Source organism: Seriola dumerili, unplaced genomic scaffold (genome assembly GCF_002260705.1).
Source record: "Seriola dumerili isolate Sdu_G_001 unplaced genomic scaffold, Sdu_1.0 BDQW01000291.1, whole genome shotgun sequence".
Lineage (NCBI taxonomy): Eukaryota > Metazoa > Chordata > Actinopteri > Carangiformes > Carangidae > Seriola > Seriola dumerili.
The window spans coordinates 1,032,483-1,051,669 of NW_019174546.1; the positions used below are offsets into that span (position 1 = coordinate 1,032,483).

Here is a 19,187-nt window from a genome sequence, read left to right on the forward strand (position 1 = left end):
ATCCCGTCTTTTATTTTGAAAACCAGATGAACCGATGTAGAGTTTTGCGCATGCGCTAAAGCTACACACGTTAGTTTTGATTTGGAAGTGAGTTTGGCAAAACTAGCGACACATGTCCTGATGAAAGAGCTTTAGTCCGTCGTTTACGTTGCTTGTTTCCACTGACTTTTTCATGTAGGCATCCGTTTGCTTCTGTAGTGGCTGTCGCTGAAACCAGGCGACAAACTTTAGACTAGAAAAGGCTGAAGTTTGAAGAAAGCTAACTGGCTAGCCTAGCCCGCTGTAGCTGTAAGTGGCAGCATGGCAGCTGTACTGGAGCTGATTGCTGGGAGCTACGAGCAGATAGCCTTTGGTTACCGAGTGAAAACTGATGAAAAAGTAAGTTGGAGTCTGTTGGTTTGTAGTTGTGTGTGTAACTGTCATTGTCCAAGACTGATTTGCATTGTATGTCTTGTTCTGACCTGTCACTATGATGTGATAAAACGAAAATAACTTTTGTCTAAAAATGTCCCTTTCAGAAACTTATTGTAATTTTCCCCCTTAGTTTCAATATTAAAGTTATTATTTCCCAATTCCTTCATGTTTTTTGTCGTGCAGGAGTGGACAGCCAAGGCAGACTTCACACATCACGCCCACACAGCATCCATATCAGCTGTGGCAGCCAGTGAGAGGTTTGTTGTCACAGGAAGCAAAGATGAAACCATACAGCTGTATGACATGAAGAAGAGAATTGAGCATGGTGCTTTGCTGCATCATGACGGTGAGTATCTCAGGTAGATCTTATGCTTGACATTAAGTTATGTATATGGGTTGAATGCACAATGCAGGACAAGAAGCTGTGGCACAGTGTGGCTCTGCATCCTTCCAATTTGAATATGGTGATGGGAGGGAGTGGCCAGTAATTTTAGATGCAGTCTTAACTATTTTTTTTAATGGATTTGTTTCAGTAGCAGTCAGACTACCAAACCATACTGTGAAAGTTATCTCACTTTCTAAAGGAGATGTTTAAAACAGGACTCACATTTCCACAGTTTGCACAAAAAATATAATCTCTCTTTAAATCTTCACATATGATTTTTTTTCCTCAGTTACAAAAAAACACCACATTATTTTAAAACAAAATTTCTACTCATAATGAAACATTTTTTTAGACCTACTGCCATTTTTTTTTAATTATTTTTTTTTTTATAATGGGTACTTTTTAAAACATTTTCATTGGCATGGCTTTTCTGGGTTTTTCAGGTTTTTAACTTAAGAGCCAGCAGTCTCATTATTTATTTTTGTTAGAATCCAGTTGTTTTTCCTTCTTCTCTCACATAATTTCATGCCCAGTTTTCCTGACCACCTTCCTCACTTATGGTAGCAAACTGATTTCTCCTCATGAGTTAATTTGAAATGACTGTTGGGGTCTGAATAATTATAAAACATTTACCCAGGTAGCTTCATAGACCTTATTTGTTTTCTTGGCTGATGGAACAAGAAGTTTGAAACTGAAGAATTAAACAAACTTTAACTTTAAACTTTAAGACAGTACCTTGTGATCTGACTCAAACTTCCCTGTAACTGCACAGGCACCATCACCTGCCTGGAGTTTTATGGATCGTCTCATTTACTGAGTGGAGGAGAGGATGGACTCCTGTGTGTGTGGAGCACAAAGAAGTGGGAGTGCCTCAAGTCCATCAAAGCTCACAAGTAGGTACACACAGACAGGTGCTGCAGAAGCACTGCGATGGTTGTGTTTGTATGATTGTTGTCTTGTATTTTCTTGGATGGGTCAAGTCAGAATAACCAGCTTCAAACTCTTGCTTTCATCAGAGGCCATGTCATGTCGCTGTCCGTCCATCCATCTGGGAAACTTGCACTTTCAGTTGGGACAGACAAAACTCTCAGGTAAAACCCACAGCTCTGCTCCAGAGTCATCGAGGCAGGTGTTTCATCTAAACAGGGAATGAGAAGTGACTGTTGCATCTTTCTGTCCTTTTAGAACCTGGAATCTAATCAATGGAAGATCAGCCTTCATCAAAAACATAAAACAGAGTAAGTTTCATTGTGAAGTCAATGAACTGTTGTTCAGAGATGTGATGATATTTGTATATCTGAAATGACCTGAACTGATTTTTTTTTTTTTTTTTTTTTTTTTTACTCTACTCACTTTTAACAGATGCACACATAGTTAGATGGTCTCCAGATGGGAATAAATATGTGGTGGTGGCAAATGACAAGGTGAACATCTACGATTTGGAGACAGCTTCTGTGACAGGAACAGTTACAAACCCCAAAAGGATCTCATCTATTAAGTTCTTAAATGTAAGTTCTCTGACTATTACTCAGAATTTTTTTTGGGAGAAATTCATAAACAATGACTTTTTTGAGTGATAATTGGCATCTGCCTAATAATCTCACCAAAAGATGACAGTAATTCATTTACATTAACAAAATATTTACACCTGTAAATTTAAAAATATGTTGTAATCCTGCTTTTTTTTTGTTGTTTCGAGGACTCCATCCTGGCCATCGCAGGAGATGATGAAGTTGTGAGGTTATGTGACATGGGAAAACAGAAATGGGTGTGTGAGTTCAAAGCACATGAAACCAGGTAATTCCAAAGTGTTTTTTTGTTTGTTTTTTTTTTTACTTCACAGATCCACCAGCATTTATGTGTGAAGCTGTTTAGCTGCAGTTGTTTTCAATATGTATTTCAATTATTTTGAGCTGCATTTCTTAAAACGTATTTCTGATCATGTACAATGTGTTTCAAATTAAATGTTGTGAAATGTATTAATTGATAAAAATGAAAACTGATTAAAAAACTATCCAACTATCTATCAGGGTGAAAGCAGTTGACAGTTTTAATATGGAGGATTACTGCGTGTTGGTGACGGCTTCAAATGACGGATTCATCAAAATGTGGAAACTCCATCTGAAAGAGGCACGTCTCTAATGTTTGTTTGTCTTGAACTCATGGGTAGAAGAGATTTAGTTGTTACTTTAACAAAATTTTTGAAACATTCACATTTGCAGCGACAGTGAGTGTTATGACCTTTCTACATACAATATATCTACTTTGGAAAACAGTAATTATGTTCTTTAATATATTAGCAATAATGACTAAAATCAGATCGATGTTTAGATTTAATCAGATAAGTAGTAAAATGATAATAATAAAAACCTGTTACAAGAATGAAATTATAAGATTGCCAAGATTAGATTGCTGTTACCTGCTGAGCTGCTGATTATCTGATGATGTACTGCTGCTGTCCAACAGGAGCTGGAGCCTCCCACCCTCCTTGGGGAAGTGAACACAACAGCCAGACTGACGTGCCTCGCTGTGTGGAAACCTTCATCAGTGCAGCAGACGGCTGAGGAGCCGGCAGCTGAGGCGACAACGTCTGAAGGTGATATCCTGCAAACACGGACTTTCATTACACTTTATTATCACGTTAGGAAAAAAAAACACCAGTAATAGATAATAACTGGTATAGTGAGGCTGTTTGTTTTTGGTTTTTTGTTGGGACAGGGAGGCACTTTAAACAAGAGCGGAATGAGAATGAATTGACTGCAGAAAATCTTAACCTTTATCCTAAACTGAAGAAGTTCATATTTACAGTCAAAGCATCATGAAGTTAGAGTAGCAATAACCTCAAAATGTTTACAGTGCACAGTGGGAAAACTGGCTGTACTGGAAAACCTCCAAGCTCTGAAGGAGGATGTTTCTAACAAAAAAAAAAACAAACATGTTTTTGTTTAGCTATCTTCCACTAAATAATTACAGAGCTTTCACATACTGTTTCTGCGTCTGTGTCTTGTTAACATCCACCATCTGTTTTCGTGTGTCCACAGAACTTGCTCAAGAACTTTCAAAGACAAAGAGAGTCCGAATCGCAACCGAAGAAGTCATTCTGGAAGATGAGAGCAAACCCAAAAAGAAGAAAAAGGGTGGAAAATAAAATGGACAGCAATAAAAATTATTTTTAAATCTTTCCATGAACTATTATAAATCTGGACTTTTTTTCAAACATGTCTTTACTTGTGATCACAACCAGTTTGACAGCTTTCAAGTTCTGATTTGTATTTTTTGGTTAAATATTTTTGTTGTCAACACTGAAAAGCAGAAAAAAAAATGGTGGAAAATGAGATGGGCAACAATAAATATGTTTTATAATCCATTCATTTGTCATTTAGTGGTACACAGTTAAAAGTGCTCCAAGTTGGGTGGGCATTCATATGTAAGTCCAGCAATCATTTAAATGTTTTGACCTATTCCTAGGCCACACACACTGGGTATGTGGCTGTCTGCTAAATCTGCTAGGCCCAAAGACGAGCGTCACCATTCACTTGCTCTGACCTAAAGTACCTGTATCTGCATTATATTTGCTTCTTTGACAACTTCATCTGAGGTCCAGGCCTGGTCACATATATAATATGTAGATATAATTGGTCCCACTAATCTTTCCATTGATCTTAACTTTTATGTATAGTCCAACATGCATTTGCTCATGGTTAGCATGAGGAGGTGAAGAAGGGTAGACTAGCTGCTGATGCTATTCTTTGGAAAATATACACTCACTTGTCAGATTATTAGGTACACCTGGCTAAAACTAATACAGTCTAATACAACAGTCCTGCAATAAAAATGTTCAGTATGTGTTGAGCAGGTTAAATGTGTTGTATGATGTTTACTTCATTGCTTTTAGGTGGGTGCACCTAATAAACTGTAGTGTATATCACTGTATATTCACTATTAAGAGAGTTGTGTCCATCATTAGGCAATCATTTGTCTCTCCTTCGATTTTCTTGACAACCGCCATGGTCCAATACACCCACCAAGTTTGAAGTCGATCGGGTGAGCGGTTATTGAGAAAATTGAAATACAGACATAGAAACAGACTTCTCCTTTCATTATGGTTAAAAACGGTAACATTATTTAAGTGCGTAGAGTTTTTGTATTCCTGCCAAGCATTCTTTTATTTTGAAATTCTTTTACACGACTCCGGAAGTGTAAACCTTTCGGAAGTGTGGAGGTTCAGGTATGATCACACAGTTTAGAGAATATTTAGTTTTTTGATTTGTTGACAGTGAAACTTTGATCGGTGCCTCACAGTCGTGTAAACCGTCGAGCCGCGGTGCAGTGCAGATGTTTAAGTGACGTGTTCTCCTCATACAGCTGCAGGGTGAATCTGGTCATGGCTGTGGACTGGGCTGGATTCAGTTATGCTGCTCTGGTGACAGCAGGAGGAATCATTGGTTATTTGAAAGCAGGTGGGCAAGACACACTGAGATTTAGATATATAACTGATATAACCTGATCTCCATCTACACTCACTTCATATTTTATTTGACATTTCTAACTAACACTTATGCAGTCTGAAACAGTCCTGCAACAGATTTCAGTTTCATCAAGATTCTTTAATCTAACCTCACTGATAAAAAAAAAAAATGTGCCGGACAAAAGATCAGTAGCACCACAGACTACAGCCTGTGAGGATAGTCTGATCCTGAGGTAAAAGCGGAGAGTTTATAAAAAGACAGTCCATCAAACTTGATTTAACTCTTCATTTCAAAGTAAAACCTTGTTGTGTTTGCTCCACAGGCAGCGTCACCTCTCTGGCAGCTGGGCTCCTGTTTGGCCTGTTGGCTGCAGTCGGTGCTTATCTGGCATCTCAAAATCCCAAGAATGTCTGGCTTTCACTAGGTGAGCAAGTTTAGTTTGTTAAACTGTGACAGTCCAAGTGCAGCTTTTACAAACACATGGCAACAACTGCCTCCCTCCACTGTGGAAATGCAGGCACCTCAGGAACTCTGGCTGTGCTGATGGGCCTAAGATTCCTTAGCTCGTGGAAGTTCATGCCAGCTGGTTTAATGACTTTAGCCAGGTAAAAAAAAAACAAACACACTATTACACATTTTAATTTCACTGTAACTGTTAATCATTTGGTAATTGACAATATCCTGCAACATGAAGAGCATAGACTTCTGCTTTTAATAACTTGAGAATCTTTTTTGACCATATCCTGATATAAATGTTATTGTCTCTTTTCAGTGGACTGATGCTGGCAAAGATCATAACTGGGATGATAAAGAGACCACACAAATCTTGAAAATACTTAAATGTATTGTCTCTGTAAATATTTTGAACATGAATAATATAACATTCCCCTCTGTGTAGTTTTGTATCACGGTCTTCTGTAAAAGCAATTTATTTTATACCTGATTTTATAGAAAAATGTTCTAGGACAACAAAACTGATGAAAGGAAAATGTATCTTTTCTGACGTTCGAAAAAAAAGTGATTGTTATAATTAAATTATGATTTTGTAAAATGTATGGGGCTATGTTATCTTTGCTCCATTGTGAGTAAATCATCAAAGCAGATTATTGTGCATCCTTCATTAAACCTGTTTGTGTACTTTAATAGGAACGTACTGCATATCTGGACTTGTTTCTACTGCTTTGAAATAACACATTCACTTACTTAGATACAAAAACTACTTTATTTCTTTTCTTATGAATTTATTTATTTAGTCTATTATTTAAAAAAATACTGATGGTAGAAGTCATGACTCACTTCTACAACACTGAACAATATTTAATATCATGGCAAATGTAACAACAGAGTAGTAAGAAATATTGCTGCCCACTGTTGGCAGCAGCCAACAAGTCTGTATTTCCTGGTTCAGTGGGAGTCACTGGTGGAGCAGAGCGCTCTGCTGTGCTACCGGTGACCTCCATATTTGGCGGCCCAGTCAACTCGTCCATGCACCGGCTGGAGGTTTGTGCTCCGTGATAACATTTTCTTCCCCACAGAGCTGGTGCTGGATCCAGGGATCTGAGGATTCAGAGATCTGCTGCTCCCTCCTTCATACTCTGAAATCAAAGTGACAGTGAAGGAAAAGTGTGTTTACGTAAGACTCGGAGAGCAACGTGAAGCTACATTTCTTGTGCTCATAATGCTGATATTTTTTTACCTTCATTTGAGGGCAGAAGTTTATTTGAAGAGATCTTGTTCTTACATGTTTTGATTTTAGAGTCAATTCTTAGATCAGCAGCCGAGGAAAGATCAACTAAGAGATTCACAAAAGGAAAGAGAGTAAAAAAAAAAAAAAAAATCATCAGATAGGTTCTGAAAGTAGTATTCACTGAAAGCTACTGCATCAACAACAGTCTTCTGAGACGCTTTGGTCTTTAAGGAAAATACTGATTCCTTTCCAACTCCAGGGGGCGCTTTGCTGTAGCATGGTGGAGGGGAAGTCAAAGAAGGTTTCTTTAACTGCATTTTTGCACTTATTTGGTAGCATTAGGGTCTGAGCAACAGAAAACTTAGAAAGAGAGAAGGGCTAATTAAATGGACAATGTTCTTAGCCAGAATTGAACCAGGAAAGTTATGGTTACATGGTTTGCATCGTAAACCACTCGACCACCAGGACGCCCCACCAAGTTGCACTTGAACATACTGCAACTTCAAATAATTATTTACCAGTATCATCTGACTCAGGCCCGATTGATCCCAAGCAAACACTGAACCAAACTTAAGTCTCTCTGATCGTTATTAGAGGAAATGAAAAGCTCTCAGTTGTGACTCACTAGCAGAGGTGCCTTCAATCGGTGCCAGTGTGATCCTGTGTCGAGCTGCTCCTGTTTCCGTCCTCTGAAAAGCTGATATATACGTCTTGGTTGGATTGTTGGTGTTGCTCATGAAGGATTCTGGACAGGATAGAGAAATCGATCACTGATGACGTCCTTAACTCCAATGTGATTACTTTTTGAGTATATTTTGAGTAGCTTTAGCTTTAAGAGACAGAATAAAACAACAATTACTTTATTTTACAGGCTCTAGTTTGCATTGTGTTGTTGTTCATATGAATTTTAAGCAACATTTGTGTTTTTAAAAAATTTTTTATGAGCATTAACAATGTTAATAAAATACCATGTCACACATATTAATCTATATAATAATGCATCCATCATGTTTTACCAGCTGATTATATGTTTTTTTGTGTGTAAAATCTTAATCTTCAAAGTAACTATTAACTAACTGTCAGACAAATGTAGTGGACTAAAAATATAAAAATGCTCCTACCTGTTACTCTGAACGGGTAAAAGCATTCTATACTTTATCCTCGACTCTCTTACCTTTATTAAAAGAGAACTCCAGGCCCTGTCCTCTGTCCCACAGGTTTCTGCTGGCAATCTGGCTTCCTACTGAGGAGTTGCTTTTTGGATTTACACCTGAAAAGGACAGAGAACTCAGAATGAACTCACTGTACCTGAGCCCACACACAACACATAACCCATATCTGATGAAACTCTGACACACGCTATTTAGATCCAGCACCTGCGGTATGTGGAAAGTATGGACACCACAGGAGCTATAAAGTTGCTTGTATGAGAAAACATTAACACTGAACTTGTGCAGCATGAACTAAGTAATTCAACAGGTTGAGAACAACATACAGCAACAACCAAGAGTCTATGAAGTGTCAATTCCCATCTTTTACTGCTTTTGACCATAATGTATTATATTAATAAAATTGATTTGTCTGATATTTTTTCTTCTTTCAGTGTTTTTGGAGATAAAACTTTTTGTTCTCACATAAGTGTATAATTTGTTTCATTCCTTACAATGTAATCACAATTGTCAGTGTTGGTAGTGCTTAGTTTTTAGTGTTTAGAGAATAATTTTTGCTTCCCTGTGTAACTGAAGTAGCATAATGTAAACTGAACACTCCTTGGGGAAGCCGAGAAACTAAAATTATGCTGAGAACTTTTTTTTGTTTACTTTTACCACTAGACTGGGACATTTTTTTTGTGTGTGGTAGATCACATTTTCTCACCTGGCAGATATCTGGACTGGCGGAGGTAGTGCTGCTTGGCTGACAGGACAGTGGAGTCAGTTCTGTTTAGCCCAGTCTTGCTCGGTAACTTTACTGTATTGATCTTTGACTGTGGAAATCTGGACAAAAAAGCATTATTGCATTTTTTTTTCAAAACAAATGATGAAGACTCTTTTAGGTGAAAATGATGATCTCTAACCGGCAGCTGTGCCCTTCAAGTGTCCTGTCTTTCAGAGAGCTGATGGTGGGTTTCTTGGAGATGGAAACCCCAGCGTCCTTGTCGTCACCTTCATCCCAGCTGTCGACTGACTTGAAAGACGTCTGGCCCCATCGTCTACGTCCCGTCCTGACTCTGGATACAGCGTTCTCTGCTCCAGTGGCTGCTGCTCGCTGATGCAGAGAATAGTGGGGAGATGATTTTTATGATTCTTGTGTATGTTAAAACTAATCGATATTCAGTAATGAACATTTATCTGCTCTAGTCTAAAATAACGGATCTTCCCTCCAAAATGAATGGTTGAAATCAAATTCATGCTGGTGTAAAGTCAAATCTATGACAATTCTCTTAATAAAACTAATTTAATTATCAAGGCATGAATGGGAAAGATATAATTCCAAGGCCTTTGTATGGTAGGCTTTGATATCAATGTACAGGGTGGAAAAATGTATTCTAAAGGGCTTGAAAAGTTCTCGGTTTGCCATTGAGAAGCTGAGTGATACCTACAGTGTGCCAGCTCATCGGCTGCCTGTTTTTCACCAGGCTGAGAGGTTCCTGCTGCCCCGGTGTTGCTTGTTGTCTGCTTGACTCCATGTTGTCCTGAGGAAGGTTAATCTCCTCTAGCGGCTGATGTAGATGTTGGATGGAGGTCTGTGGATCTGCCTGGGTCTTGCTCGGTTCTCCGGACTCCAGGTCTGTCTTACAGAGGGACAGAGGCTTTGGTTTGGCTGTAGCCACCTCAAACGTCCTTGCGTGAGCCTTGTGATGCTCTGAGTACTTCAAAGGAGCACCGAGCGCCTGGCCGACATGGAAGTATGGATACCGCAGAGCCTGGAACACAAATGGAACAAACCAAAGGAAGAATATTTACACTTACATCTTTTTAGTTCATGTTCAAGCTCAAGATTTAGCTTTTCCACAAATGAGAAGCTTTCAGCGTGGCATAAAGCAACATATTAATTATGGAAAGAATATACACAAAAATATATAATTAATTAAAAAATTAATCAAAGAATGAGAAGCATCAAAATAAAATAGCAAACAAGAACATAGAAATTAGGCAAAGGGTTCAAGTCTATCAGACATGGAATATTATGCATAATATATCTTTTAAAGGACTAATGAGACAAACCACCATTGCACATTTCTCACAGTGAAAAGGCTGAAATTATTAACATACGGCACACTTTGTCATTTTCAAGCTCCAGTAGTATTTAAAACATTTTCACAATGATGTGTTTGTCTTTCACGGTTTGCATGAAGTCAGTGGACGTGCACTACCTCAGTACATCAAGTCTGGTTTTACAGTAACAGCCAAGGTAAGCTGACTGATTCCCACTTGGGCCTCACATGCTAAAAATAAGTGCACTCAACAATGTACTCACAGGTGCTTGGGATAAAAGCATTCACCGAAGGACTTGTGTTACTTTGTCAATGTCACCTCAACATGACTCAGTTGTCTTCACTCTAATCTTTGTATATTTTTTGTTTATTCGGGCTAATCTATGTTGAAACTGCATGTACCTGAGCAGCACTTGGTCTTTTCTCAGGATCCCACTGCAACATGTCTTTCATCAGTGTGATGGCGTCGTTGCTGGCGTTGGGGATCAGGGATCTGAGGCTGGTGGGGACACACTTTGGGAAGCGGAAGTTCATAGAGAGCGCCAGGTTGAAACCCTCAGGCCAGTCCGACTGATGTGGCAAGAAACAGGAGGACATACAGTTAGTTTTTTTCCTTAATAAAATGTCAATGTCTTCAAACAGAGTTTTTGCTACCAAAAAGGAAAGCACCACAGAATGTCCAAGAACAGTGAGTGTCACCATAATCCAAGAAATATACACAGAGGTGATGAATTGAGTTTGGTTGCATCCACAGACACAGCAGAGGCACCACTTGTGACACCTGTTGTGATGGCTCACCTTCTTCAGCGTTCCCAGCACCTGACAGATCTTGAATATCTCGTCCACCTCGCTGTTGCCGGGGAACAGGGGTCTGAGAGTGTAGAGCTCTGCCATGATGCAGCCCACGGCCCAGATGTCGATGGGTGAGCTGTAGGAGCTGGACTTGAGCAGAACCTCTGGGGCTCGGTACCTGGTATAACAATATTTATGGAACATCTGCATATAAGAGATTTAACTCTTCTTCCTCTTGTTTATGTTAATCTCTGTCCCTGTTACTCTGGATAATCCACAGACTTTTTATATAGAATTACTTTCTTGTAGGTTGAATTATGCAGATTAATGGGACCAGCATTTCTGGAATAAGATGTTGCAGTTGATTTTTTTTTAAATCTAATTCTTAAAAGGTGTGACCACCACAAACAGTGGTACGATCCATGGTAAAAAAATCCAAACTAAAACAAAACTTCCAGTATAGCTAAAGGAGGAAAGTAAAAAAAATATTTTCTGTAATTTAGTTGAACTGACTTTTTAGGAAATAAACCCATGGACCTTTAAATATAACGCTGACTAACGGAAACCATACATAAATTTGTAATTTCTGTCACATCAAAGATGGACAATCCCACATCAGATTACAGATAGTATGACACACCACACTGTATTATCTACAGAGAGATTAACATTGAAGATGTGAGTTGTAGAGGTAGTGGATTAATGTTAATATGTAGTATAAATAGAGGGTATCAGCCAAATAATCACAACACTGATTATCCACTGTCTAGTCAGTTTGTCTTCCTCTGTCCCCTGAATGGATTTACCTCCCCCTTGTCAGTATCAATTAAATCTTATAATCTTTTTAAAGGTACATGTTCAGTCATAATACAGCAGGAGTTACAGTAGGTCAAAAGATTCAGGTCAGACTACACATCCATCACAGCTCATTATGTAGAAGGTGATCATCTACAGGAATTACATGGATATAAGGAGACTCTGATGTGAGGTGAGTCTCACCATCTCGTGGACACATAATCTGTGTAAGGTGGCTGGGAGCGGATTTCTCTTGCTAGTCCAAAATCTGCAATCTTAACCAGCTCTGGGCCCATGCAGAGCAGGTTCTCCGGTTTCATATCACGGTGGAAATACCCTGAAAAACACGAGTAAGTCAAATAAAACTGTGTTGTTGCTGATCTTTGTCTCGATTTGCTTTATTTTATGGAAAAAAATATTTATTGCCTCTAACTTCTACTAGTATTGCAACCACTACTATTTATACTGCAACCAAGACGTGGCTCTCTATTGATGCATATCACAGTTTTATGTGTTTTTAGATTTTTTTATTTATTTAAAACACAGAGTTAAAACATCTCTGGCAAAAAAAAAAGATGCTTTAACCTGACAAAACACAGTCAAGCCAAGCACAGAGAAAAGACAAGAGGAATCTCTTACCGTGCTTATGCACAAATGCTAAGCCAGACAATATTTGGAACAGAATGTTCCTTATCTCATTTTCAGAAAACATCTTATCTTCCCTGGCAGCAGCAAAGTGGTAAAAGACAAAAGAAAAGAAAGAGGGCATAAACGAAAAAAACACTCTGCAAACAATCATGCCTTATTGAAGTGGGAATAACACCAACACCCACATGCACTAAAAAGCGTTGATTTTCTTTTTTTTTCTCTCTGAGAAACAAAACTTTGTTCAGTTAGGCTTTGGGGCTCTCACACCTCCTCTTCTCACAACAGCACACAAGAGAAGTGACTCATTTTTGGTTGGAGAAAATCATGTGAAGCCTGGTGCCTTATCAACCATCCAGCATTTATATACTTTGTGGGTTTAGATATGTTGTTTTCTGTTTAGTCAATTAATTACGTAAACCAAGACAGTGCTCACAGCTTGATAACACAGCATTTTAAGGAAGAGAAAAGATAGCAGGGGTATTTTTTTTCTTTTATCTGTACTGAAAGGCCACGCTGAAATCACCTACCATGTTCATGAATAAAGAACAGTCCCTGTAATATCTGAAATGTCATGTTTCTGACGACTGACTCAGGGAACAACTTGTTTCTGCAAAAATGAAGTCTGACACATTATGACTCAAGCTGACCCAAATAGTTCTCACATTCCCAATGGTAATGAAAACACTCTGCAGGATTATATCACAGAAATAACTCTGTGCACATAACTAAAATAATGTATAAATGCACAAGTAACTTTGGTGTCTGGTATGTTCTTACCTTTCTTTCATGAGCTGATAGAGGTTTTCTTTCATGTACTCAAAGACAAAGTAGAGATAGTCATTTTCCCTGATGACTTCCTTCAGTTTCACCACATTGGTATGGTTTAGCTTCTTCAGAGACTAAGAACACAAATTATTTAAGAAAGACATACAAAAGATTCATTAAATAAAGTCATTCAAAGTCACCTCATCATCTCAGTAAATTAGCTCAAATGCCCGAACATACTGTAGTGTCTGAAATTAGCTCTTTCACTCAGCTGCCAGGGGCTTGTGTACAACAACTTTACAGGCCAACAATACTTTAAGCTGCCAAAACAATTTGTCACAGTACCCACTGTCAGTAGTTTTTTATGCTCAGGCTAATGTGTAAATTTCAAACTTGCTCACTCACTATGCAGTAGATAAAGAAATGTAATTTATCATGGAGTGCAACTGAGCTGAAAACGAGACAAGATGACATTTTGGAGTTGCTATCGTCCTCATTTATTGTCAGGTTTTCAGTGTGTGGCAAACAAAGCCAAGCTAGGACAACAGTCGGGGCCAGGACTAATACAAAATTTTCATTTATTACTAAAAGGCTTTGTCTTTATATGTGAATATACCTTTTATCTATATTGTGGAAATAATTCATGATGGGCAATATATATGTAGATATAAGTTGCTTCCCAATTATGAGTAGTTTACTGGGTTCAGTTTCTTACTGTATATAAATTATGTCTTAATCCAAAGGAATGTTGCAAAACCAAAAGCTGGATTTTGCAGGTTAAATAATTTTTGGTTTAAAATGACAACGAAAAAAAATCGTTGGTTCAATGATGTTACTGAATATACAGTCAAACGCATAATGACTATAATCATTCTCACCTTCACTTCTCTCAGATTCAAGCATTCATCCCAAGAATAAAACTTCCTCTTCATCCTGTTGAAAAAAAATATTTTCATGATTAAGTTATTGTTGATACTTGAGTTTCTTTACTGTGTGATCTGACAGTTGTAGGAAACTAAAATAAAAATCAAAAAACTTCTAAGGTTTTAAGAACATCAATACCCAGAATTAATCTAATACAAAGTTCTCTGACTTTAAAGATTTGCTTTGGTATTTTTTGCCTTTATTGGACACTCGACATTATACATACAGACAGGATATGGATATGGATATGGATATGATAAAAATATGGGGAAAGGCATGTTAACCACTGCAAATTAATTTAGATCTCTATGTTCTGAGCACTCGCTGTGTGGTGTTCAGGAAAACGCTTTGTGTTTCATTCCTGTGTCACAGTGTGCATTCAGATATACGGCAAATGTATATTGTAGGTTCCTCATTGGGAGGGATTGCATACTATTCTGTCCTTTGCAGATTATTATATAAAACCTTTTTACTCATACATGTTGACATTCATATTCATTTTAATATAAAAGCCACAAAATACATTGAATATTGGCTGTTGTAGCCTTATTTTCTTACTACTACACTTTCATAATAGCTTTCAAACACTGTAAGAGCTAACACTATGCTGCGTACTTTCACTTCTTTCACTGTCATCAGTAGTATCAGCTTGCACTATAACATTACATTTACACACAGTGCCTGGTGGAGCCTTGTAAAAACATTCATTATTAATTTCTTGCCAAGGACAGATAGGAAAGACAGAGAAGGAACTTTGACAGAACAATAATTGTTAAGTGCCTGTACTTTGACAAGAAACATGCATCTTCAAAATTATCCTTAACCTTGTCATTTCAAGAGGTTATTTCCTGTAACGCGGCTACACATGATGCAAACAATCATAATCTATTTGTCTTTCTATATTTGTGTGTGCCATGTGAGGACACAACATGTTTGAGTCTACAGCCTCCGAGCACGTTGCAGCAGCCACTCAGGGTTTAATCATCTTAACAGATTGAGACAAAACAACAGAGTATGTCCGCGGTTTGTTTACTGAGCTACTCTCACCTCTTTATGGCCACCAGCTCCCCAGTCTCATTGCTCTTGCCCAGGAGCACGCTGCCATAGGTGCCGTCCCCAAGCTGCTTGAGAGTGGTGTAGCGGTTCATCGTCCACAGAGAGCCCGGCCTCCCCTTCACCGAGGAGCCTTGACAGTCCCACACAGTCCAACAGTTGGTCATTGTAAGCACAGGAGAAACATCCCGCCACAGATCAGTGACTTAACGGCCCTCGACTCTGCTCTATCCTTCTGCTACTGTCAGGCTACTCTACAGCTTTTACTGTAGAAGCACAGACATAAAACATGAGTGGTCACCCTTTACCATTCCCTCTGCAGAAGAAGGGTGGATGTTTACCTGGCGAGGGAGAGTGGAAAAATGACACTGTGTCGATCCTGCCTGTTGCACTGCGCCTCACCTATCTTAAGGTAAGCCTTCACGGCAGACAGAGGAAGGGCAATCCACTGTGAGGGGAAGGGATTAAAGTTGACATGAGCTTAAGAATGTGTGCCAGGAAACAGACTCACAGGAGAAGGTTTTACCTTATCAAGTCCACTAAGTAAGAGAACAGGACCATGCTGGCACATTTGTGTTTTGTAAGGTGTGATGATGTTGTAATATTTCAAATCAAGGCTACATGCATGAATTTGATGCAGAAGCAAAGGGCTTTACCCACCTTTGTCCAACACTGGTCACATAGAAGTGAGCCAGTGGTATTGAAAGGTGTTGATACTTCCGAGTACATGTTTTGGTGTCAAACATTGTCGATTATTGGACAAAAATTTTCCCTGACTGTTTTTGGTTCTGTAAGTTTTAAGTAAAGAGCTCTTGAACAACCATAATATAATTTAGTCTACGAACGTGGAAGCAATAACCTACTCCAATGTGATGTGATCCAACACCTCCAGCTGGAAAAATAGGGGGAGACACACCTCCTACTGTCGACGCTGATTTCATTCTTTAACTAAGCAAATTCTCCTGCTTTTCTTTCATATCAAGTTAATGCACATTTCACAGTGGGCATGACTGAAAAGCACATCTTAGTCAGACTTGAGTAATTTAGGGTCAATGTATTTATAACTGATGTAAGACGAGGTCAGAGGAGTAAAACTGTAGAGTGCAAGTGTAGGCAGGTAGTAAGGATGGCACCACTTTTAAATAAGGAATCCACTATAAAGGGTGTATAAATCATAACCAATGGCTATTAATCGTTATTAAAACAACTGATAATGCTTTATAGATCAGTTAAAAGCCATTAAGAGGAACAACTTTTGGGTTACCAGGTTGTGAAAAATCTTGCAACAAACCTATTTTCACTGATTAATGTTAAAATATCCACTACAAGTACTACAAGTCTCCAAACAGCTTGTTCCAGCTAAGAGTCATAGTCAATTGATTATCACAAGAAAAACAGCAAATAGTGACATTTAAAAAGCTGGAAGCAGTGAATTCTTGGCAATTTTGCCTAAAACATTATTATTATTATATGGTTATTAAGATCATTACAGATTACATTTTCAATTTAAATTGTCTTGCTAGTAAGTCATACAGTCAAGTCAGTAATAAGAGGTTTTTCACTTAGTAATAAGCCGTTAAGTTTGCAGTTGCAAATGTTAACAAAGTCATTAATAAAAGGTCAGCAAAGTCACTGTCTGTCAAGTCAAGTCTCCAGGTATATCTGTTAATAAGTTGTTAATAAATGGACTGTGGTGCAGTTGCTTTACAGTGCTTTTGCAGAGGGGCAGAGGTCAAACAGCCATTGAAGGGATTTCCCTGATGAAAAGCTTTCCTGATTACAAATTATATATATACGTATATACAGTATATATATTAATGGGCAGTGTATACATATTTTAAAGCCTTTTATTAGAAAGCAAAGTGGCAGGAATTTTAGTTTGAGCTGCTGAAAAATAACCTAACTATACTTTTTCGAAATTTGACATTTTTCACTGTCCTTTCAGTATTTATTTTTTCATGCTGACTAACGTTGAACAAGGCGTCACAAATTTCAAAATGTTGTTCATAACTTTGTTAAATAAACTGATTTAGCGTAATAGCAGACAACAAGCAAGCTAAGAGTAAACACAGGAGCTAGAGGGCAAAATAAGCTAAACTCACCAGCCTGTCCAGTCCTCGTGTTCAACCAAACGGTCAAATAAGCAATTTTATTAAATATTTATTATGTCTAAAATAGTATAACTAAAATTTAGGGAAAGTATGCCTACCACAGGAGACATTTCCATACTGGTGAAGGTATACGGTGAAGCTTGCAGTGGAGAGATGCTGCCAGCTCCATCCGTTTCCAAGGGCGGCTTCCTGTCTCCTAGGCAACGCGCAGACTTCCAAAATAAAATCAAATAAAATCATAACCCACTACTCTAATGTATAAAGTGCATGAAATACAAGTATGAAAACAGATGGCCTAATAAAAATCTTATAATCAATATTTTAAATAATAGATATAACGTAATATAATAGATCCATCTATCTATCTATCTATCTATCTATCTATCTATCTATCTATCTATCTATCTATCTATCTATCTATCTATCTATCTATCTATGTAGTAGCTGTTCTGGAACTTTCAGTTGTATCACATGATCTTTACAAGCATATGGAGTTTGCCCACTTGACATGGAATAATAGAGGTTAAACCAGAAATTGCAATTTCTAAAAAAAATTGTGGTGGGATTGCTGGCTTTTGCACAAACTGATGTTAAAATGCATTGCTGGCTTGAATTTGTATGAAGACGCAGACTAAGTAGTACTAAGAACGAGGAAAGAGTAAAAAGGCATGAAGAATGTAATCTGTGTTGTAAGTGAAAAAAGTTTAAAGGAGTCATATTTTATAATTGAGTTGATGTACACTCAGACAAAGTTGCATTGCTTCTTGCGTAGCCTAAGCCAAACTGCTTTGCTTGATGAATGGACTGAAATATGCATGAAACTTGGCCTGATATTAAAGAAAATGTATGAAGTTTGAATTTTTTTTTTTTTTTTTTGCTAGCTGCCATTCGCTGTTTACAGCATAATTGGTATTTTCTACATGTAGACTATAATCAGTTGGCAGTTATCTTCATTTGTCTTGTACAGTCACTGGAAAAGCCAACTCATCTCTTACAGGTGTTAATAGTAAGGTATATGTCATAATGCACAATATATTATAAATAAGTATGTGTGAAATGTTACAAATGTTACTATTTATGCACTCATTTACTGTGTATAATTTTTGTATATAATTTTTGTTTTGGTGAGTAGAATAAATGGAACTATAACTAGCACTTAGCTTGCTCCCAGTGGGCCATGGGCCCAGCCAGCAAGCTAGCTGCCGGGGGAGGCCCCTCGGCAAAACATTTACTGTTCTTATTGTGCTTCGACTCAGTGCCAATTGACAACACAGGGCCACGAGATTAAATAATAATTTAGGTATAATGATTAATAATATTGTACCTTAGTAGCTCAAATTTACAATTATTTAAATTACTAAAAGTCCTCTCTAAACCTGGTGTTTTTGGGGTCTCAGTCTGGGGTTAGAGTAGGTTTTGTTGTAATATTTTGGCCTTGCATGTGTTTTACAAGTGCTCCATCTAGTGGTATATTTTCATCCCTGCATCTGACTTTGGCTCCTGTAACCCTGGGTTTCCCAACTTTTTCTGACCTTTGAATACATGACACTTAGGAGTCTAATTTATTTAATATTTCATTCAAATGATCCACAACTGGAAACAACATTATGTTGTTGGTTTTGATTAACTGTAGAAGTGTATGTGAGAATTATACTATGGGGAAAGTAAGCGTAAGATGTAAATATTTTATATCGTAGACTCGATGGTGGTATGTTTGAATTAAAGAACTCATTATTTTCTTGGGAAACCCCTGAGACCACCCCAAAGATCCCTAAAAAGCCCCAAAACTTGCATTTGAAGACCAGAGATTTTGTCAGCATGATGAGGAATCTTGGACTGCCTTGACTGTGAAGATTTACCCGTACATTATGAGAATTGATAAATGACACTTGGATAATTGGAATTCAGAAAACATCACCTTGATAAGAAG

The 19,187-nt window shown here is 37.9% G+C and overlaps 3 protein-coding genes across 3 annotated transcripts; 2 read left to right on the forward strand and 1 right to left on the reverse strand.

Moving 5' to 3' along the window:
• The first annotated feature begins 60 nt into the window (after positions 1 to 60).
• On the forward strand, positions 61 to 3,982 carry pak1ip1 (PAK1 interacting protein 1). Its single transcript, XM_022758287.1, has 10 exons — positions 61 to 378; positions 598 to 760; positions 1,572 to 1,692; positions 1,816 to 1,890; positions 1,985 to 2,037; positions 2,162 to 2,307; positions 2,499 to 2,596; positions 2,830 to 2,929; positions 3,266 to 3,395; positions 3,841 to 3,982. The coding sequence occupies exons 1-10, from the start codon at positions 301 to 303 to the stop codon at positions 3,945 to 3,947; spliced, it is 1,071 nt and encodes a 356-aa protein (XP_022614008.1). The 5' UTR covers positions 61 to 300; the 3' UTR covers positions 3,948 to 3,982.
• A 987-nt stretch (positions 3,983 to 4,969) lies between these two features.
• On the forward strand, positions 4,970 to 6,323 carry LOC111231249 (transmembrane protein 14C-like). The gene is made up of 5 exons (XM_022758288.1): positions 4,970 to 5,027; positions 5,165 to 5,259; positions 5,591 to 5,692; positions 5,786 to 5,873; positions 6,041 to 6,323. The coding sequence occupies exons 2-5, from the start codon at positions 5,184 to 5,186 to the stop codon at positions 6,096 to 6,098; spliced, it is 324 nt and encodes a 107-aa protein (XP_022614009.1). The 5' UTR covers positions 4,970 to 5,027; positions 5,165 to 5,183; the 3' UTR covers positions 6,099 to 6,323.
• Positions 6,324 to 6,601: 278 nt separating this feature from the next.
• Positions 6,602 to 15,456, reverse strand: LOC111231162 (serine/threonine-protein kinase MAK-like). The gene is made up of 14 exons (XM_022758181.1): positions 15,141 to 15,456; positions 14,048 to 14,102; positions 13,182 to 13,303; positions 12,396 to 12,478; positions 11,961 to 12,093; positions 10,968 to 11,139; positions 10,572 to 10,739; positions 9,555 to 9,878; positions 9,030 to 9,220; positions 8,831 to 8,949; positions 8,130 to 8,225; positions 7,581 to 7,700; positions 6,965 to 7,060; positions 6,602 to 6,863 (listed from the first exon to the last, which is right to left on the reverse strand). The coding sequence occupies exons 1-14, from the start codon at positions 15,311 to 15,313 to the stop codon at positions 6,712 to 6,714; spliced, it is 2,004 nt and encodes a 667-aa protein (XP_022613902.1). The 5' UTR covers positions 15,314 to 15,456; the 3' UTR covers positions 6,602 to 6,711.
• Positions 15,457 to 19,187: the final 3,731 nt, after the last annotated feature.